This window comes from Octopus bimaculoides, chromosome 20 (assembly GCF_001194135.2).
Source record: "Octopus bimaculoides isolate UCB-OBI-ISO-001 chromosome 20, ASM119413v2, whole genome shotgun sequence".
NCBI lineage: Eukaryota > Metazoa > Mollusca > Cephalopoda > Octopoda > Octopodidae > Octopus > Octopus bimaculoides.
The window spans coordinates 15,883,814-15,889,832 of record NC_069000.1 but is presented as its reverse complement, the minus strand read 5'-3'; the positions used below and the strand labels follow the sequence as shown (position 1 = coordinate 15,889,832).

Sequence of the window (6,019 nt, the reverse complement as noted above, 5' to 3'; positions counted from 1 at the left end):
AGAGTATATATATATATCATCATCATCGTTTAACGTCCGCTTTCCATGCTAGCATGGGTTGGACGATTTGACTGAGGACTGGTGAAACCAGATGGCTACACCAGGCTCCAATCTGATTTGGCAGAGTTTCTACAGCTGGATGCCATTCCTAACGCCAACCACTCTGAGACACATATGAAGTGTTAGAGTGAACTGGTTAGAGAAGTTCAAGGAGATATTACTGCTGCTGAGCAGACTGGTTGCCTGTGACAGAACAGCAATGCTGCATGAAAATAAGACATGGGCCTTAAATGCAGAGAAGTTGAGAAGGCTGGAAAGAATGGGGTGAGCATGCTCTACTGGATGTGCAATGTGAGTGATTCTTTTTCACTCAAAGCTGCTGAGTGAATCAGATGTGGCGTGCAAAAAAGAAGACTGAGCTGGTATGGACATGTGATGTGTAGGGATGGGGACAGCTGTAAAAGGAAGTAGCAAATACTAATTGGAACCAGGACTTGCAGAAGAAGGAGAGGAGGCAGGAAGACATGAGATGAAGTGGTTAACGTTGACCTCAGGACCCAGAGCCTGTCAGAGGGGATGATAAAGGACCAGGATTTCCAGCAATATGAGGTTCTCAAACAGACCTGCCTTTGTCAGTGAAATATAGTTCTGAAAAGGTTATGTATAGTGCTCTCCACCAACACTACAGTGATTCATTCCCCCAATTCCCATGCATTAGGCCTGCCTCTTCTCTCTTCCCCATCAGCTTCTGCAGACTACCCAACCATATCATCCCTCTCTCTTGTCCTCCACCATGACAACTGTATCTTTGCTACTCCTGCTGCTGCCCACCACCACTCTCTTCTGCATCCCTCTATCTCCCCCAACTTGCGACTCCTTGCTCATCCATCCTTCAACCCTACCCATTTTGGCAGCCTGTCTCCCCATCTACACATTCTCTTTCCTATACAATCTTGCAAACTGATTCTTCAACTCACTTTGTGCCTTGTGGGACCATCTAGACACCTTACTGCCATTATGTATCTCGAGCAGCCCTTACTGTTCATTTTTCTCTTTCTCTCCTTTTCCTCCACTAGATGTAAGTAGCTATGCAGATCCCCTGCAAGAAGCTGCACAGCTGCTGCACAGCTGCCTACCTGCTTCTCATAGGTCAATTCTCTCATATCCCAGTATGAGGCTGAATCTTCCCCCAGGTTTGTAGTTCTGCAACTTGCATGGTGACCACAATAGTGCATGTGGCATGAAAAATGCACCCAGTCAACACTGGGAAGTGGTTAGTGTTAGGAAGAGCATCCTGCCATAGACACCATGCCAAGACAGACATTGGAGCACAATGCAGTTCTTGGACACACTGGATCCTGTCAAACCATCTTATGCATGGTTTGACATGGAGCATGGGCATTAAATTATGATAATGATGATAATGATGTGTGTATTTGTGTGTGAGGGGAGAGTGGAGGAGGCATGTATGTATTCCTACATCTGTGCTTCTTCAAAATCACTGAGATACATGTGGTGACATTATTTTCCTTGTCTACGAAATGTCCACTGGTTTTGCAACTTTGAAGACATGTTCAATAAGAGATTGTTTATTTGAAAAACATGTCAGGGTTATCGATAATACGGGCATCCAGCTGTAAAACAAATGCCTCGGCAATATATTCGTCTGACCTATGTTAAACCTGTAAAATGAACAAACAAATGATATGTATCCACCCACACACACACATGGATACATAAATACATACATAGATATACATAAACACACACACACACACACACACATACACATGCATGCATGTGCAGACACACATTAACATAAGCTTGTATGTTTAAAATAGAATATATCTTAGTAACTTTAACAAGAGTAAGAAATGCAACCATTCATGAGCAGCAAATAGTCTTACTTGATTTTAACTCCTTCTTTCTACATTTTCTTTGTCTCGGTCCAACGCCTTGTCCTTCTTTCCAGCCCATCTTTCTCAGTAGCTTTACTCCAATCGATATCCTATCATATACATATATTACAGATTAAGCATACAGGTAACTACAGGAATTAGCAAAACAAAAAAGAGAAATCATTGCCAAGTTGTTACTGCTGTTATTTGGCCTCAGGCAAATCATAATCCTATAACAATTTATTATCAAAAAGAATCTGGCTGTACCTATACCAGTATTTATTCAGGCATATTACATTATCTGATATGTCCTTCTTTTTAAGATGAAAGTATACATGGTTTGAGAAAGATTTGGCTACAATCCTTAGTCAGTCAAACCACTGTGCAGAGACTTTCTCAAATGGCTCGGAAAATAAAACAAAAAACTATGCTTCTATGAACAGTCCACAGAAGTTTATAGAACTTAAACAACATAGTTGCTTCTTTAGACATAGCATACTCTTTACTCTTTTACATGTTTCAGTCATTTGACTGTGGCCATGCTGGAGCACCGCCTTTAGTCAAAGAAATCAACCCCACGCATCCATTTCCAAGTAAGTTTATTGTATGTATGTATGTATGTATGTATGTATGCATGCATGTATGTATGTATGTATAAATGTGTGTGTGTGTGTGTGTATGTGTCTGTGTGTGTTACAGTGTCATTATTTAGCATAAACTAAAAACAGCGAATTGAATGAAACATTATAATGCTCCTAAAACAGTGATTATAATGCATCAAGGAGGAAGCCTCAAAGTGGGAGCTCAACCTGTTAAAAATAGCAGCCAAACTTCTTCATTTAAATCACATACTGCTTTCTTAAAGAAGGACACACTGCTTATGACTATACAGTCATAGCTACACTAAGTCTGAAACAACAAAAAGGATAGAATAGTCACAGACTAGTACGCATTTCATCATAAGTCTGCTTGATTAAGGATGACCTAAAACTAAACAACAACAACTCAACAGAGTGGCTGCAGTCAAATTTGAACTCAAAACCTCATAGACATCAATCAGGGTAGTCTCACATCTTGATCACAAAACTAAAAATATCTTTAAAATTCTACATGGAACTTACTTTTCTGGAACAATAAAGTCAAGTAGAGCACCATCAACATTATGCAGGAATGAGTTGGTGCTTAAAAGCGAATTAGCTAAATTCTTTCTTTTGGTGGCTCCCCCTTTTGATTTGAACTGGTCTGATGTGACAATTTCTCTTGGTGCAATCCCATGTTCACTAAAGTCCTGAAAGAGAAAGAAATTCTAATAATTTCTGTTCAAATTCCTAAGAAATATTATTTGTACAACTAAAAGTATCTCCTGCAATGTCTTATATATATTTTTCCCACGGAGGTGCATGCATGGCTGTGTGGCTGAGAAGCTCATTTCCCCATACATATACTGTATATATTTGTGTGTGTGTGTGTGTGCATACAAGCACTTGTGTGTGTTTATCTCCTTGTTTTCTTTTCATCACATGATAGTTGTGTCATCATTATTCAAGCAGTGTAAGGCATTGAGTTGGCAGAATTGTTAGCACACCGGACGAAATGCTTAGTTGTATTTCACCACCACCATGTTCTTAGTTCAAATTCCACTGAGGTCAACTTTGCCTTTCATCCTTTCAGGGTCAATAAATTAAGAAACCGTGAAACACTGGGGACGATGAAATCGACTATCCCCTTCCACCAAATTTCAGGCCTTGTGCTTTTAGCAGAAAAGATTATTCAAGCAGTGTCCTTCATTTCCAATTTTATGCAAAAACATGTCCTGCCAAGGAGAAATATTACCTTGCCAGGAAACAGGTTGGGGTTGGCAACAAGAAGGGGATCCAACTTTACAAGATCTGCCTTAAATTCTGTCTGACCCATGTAAGAATGAAAAAGTGGACATAAAAACAATGACGATGGTGATGGTGATAGTTGACGCTGAATAATCTTCATTAGTTGAATCACAATGTAAACCTGAATGCAGCCTGATATTTTAGTGCTTGCACCATGTAAAAAGCATCCAGTCGACACTGTAAAGTGGCTGGCACTTGGAAGGACATCCATCAGTAAAAACCATGCCAAAACTGACCTCGCTTGTGCTTGTGCCATATAAAAAGCACTCAGTCCACTCTGCTGGGTGGTTGGTGTTAGGAAAGGCATCCAGCCGTAAAAACTTTGCCAAAGCAGACACAGAAGTCTGGTGCAGTCTTCCGCTTGGTTAGCTCCTGTCAAATCGTCCAACCCATGCCGGCATGGAAGGCAGACATTAAACGATGATGATGATGATGATGATGATGATGTGTGTGTGTGTGTGTTTGAGTGTGTGTGTGTGAGAGAGAGAGAGAGAGAGAGAGTTAACCTGCGTAGATATGCATGAATTTTCCCTTTCCATACAATTTTAACCCATAAAGGGGATTAACTTCCAAATTGTACATAATTCAATTTAGCCCTGGTCATGGACAAACTGCAGCCTGTGGGACTTTCTGAATGACAAGCCTAATAGGAAATTACCTTGAATTTTCCTAGAAGTGCAGTTCACCTGATGATGAGCTTTGTCTCATGTGGCCCACTCTTCAAAAAAAGTTGCCTATGCCTGATTTACTCAGTCAATAAATAGAGAACAATAAATTGAATGCCAGGCAAATAATTGGGATACTAAGCAAAGTGCTGTCTTCAAAAAATTGTTTTAAATAACAATAATGGACTGGTATTAGTATATTCGTACAGAAATAATTACTAGTGATTTACTGACTGTAGTTACATCAATCAACTATATTCATCTTTTATAAATGCTGGAAAATTACAACAAAGGAAACAATCAATATTGCATACTTCATCATCCATAAAATCTTCTGCACTCATAACTATCTTCTTGTTTCGTTTCTGTCGACTGGATACAAATGTAGTTGGTGCCCATCCTGTATAGAGAAAACAAGTGGGAAAATTACTAGTGACATTACATATCTGTAGTGACAAAAGATTTATCTGCTTGGAGTGAGAAGAAACCAGAGTCTCTCTTTGCCTCAAGTGGTAATGTAACATGTATGAAAGAACAGTCGTATTACCTAAAGGTTTTTGGAGATGCTCTTTGTGTGTGTGAACTGCCAAGCTACATGGCAGTGAAACATGGGCCATGACTGCTGAAGACATGCGTAGGCTTGAAAGAAATGAAGCTAGTATGATCCACTGGATATGTAATGTCAGTGTGCATACATGACAGAGTGTAAGCGCCCTGAGGCTAAAGTTGGGCATAAAGAAGCATCAAATGTGGTGTGCAAGAGAGACGACTGCACTAGTACAGTCATGTGTTCTGTATGGATGAGGATAGCTGTGTGAGAAAGTGCCACTCCCTAACTGTGGAAGAGGTTGACCCAGGAAGACATAGGATGAAGCATGACCTTCAAACATTGGGCCTCAAGAGGCAATGACAGGAGATCAAGATTTTTGCAGATATGCTGTGATTGATAAGGCCTGGCAAAGTGAGATTGCAGCCATGCATGTCCAGCCCGGTTAAGAGTACCCCTGATGCAACAGGGGATTATGATATGCTTGAGAAGACCTGCTGAGTCAAGTAAAACCAATATTGTAGAAGTGGCCAGTGGCCCCTAACTGGCTCCCATCCCAGTGGCACGTAAAAAGCACCATCTGAACATGGTCAATGCCAGGTCCACCTGACTGGCTCCCATGCCAGTAGTACGCAAAAAGCACCATCCGAACGTGACTGATGCCCCTGACTGGCTTGGCTCCCATGACAGTGTCACGTAAAAAGTTCTATCCGAACATGATCAACAGCAGGATCGCCTGACTGGCTCCTGTGCCGGTGGCATATAAAAAGCACCATCCGAATGTGTGACCAATGTCAGTACCACCTGACTGGCTCCCGTGGATGTAAAAAGGCGGATCTATTTTAAAACGGGGGCCACAGTTTTCATTAATGTTTTACGTAGTGTTTTTGGTACCGAAAGACTTTCAAACTTCGTATACTTATCTATTTTGTGTTATAGAACAGAAAAATATTTTTGTATTCGAATTTATTTCATGTAAAAAAATTGTCTTATTTCGATAATTTCAACCAATCACTGACAAGT

At 40.6% G+C, this 6,019-nt stretch overlaps 1 protein-coding gene across 1 annotated transcript in view; it reads right to left on the bottom strand.

The window, feature by feature from the left end:
• The window catches only part of LOC106879097 (G patch domain-containing protein 1), a 25,394-nt gene that overhangs the window by 17,305 nt on the left and 2,070 nt on the right, over positions 1 to 6,019 (bottom strand). Inside the window, exons 3-5 of the mRNA XM_014928532.2 lie at positions 4,764 to 4,849; positions 3,020 to 3,186; positions 1,908 to 2,008 (exon numbers count right to left, since the gene is read on the bottom strand). Coding sequence (XP_014784018.2) covers positions 1,908 to 2,008; positions 3,020 to 3,186; positions 4,764 to 4,849 — 354 coding nt within the window. The remainder of the gene's footprint in view (positions 1 to 1,907; positions 2,009 to 3,019; positions 3,187 to 4,763; positions 4,850 to 6,019) is intronic.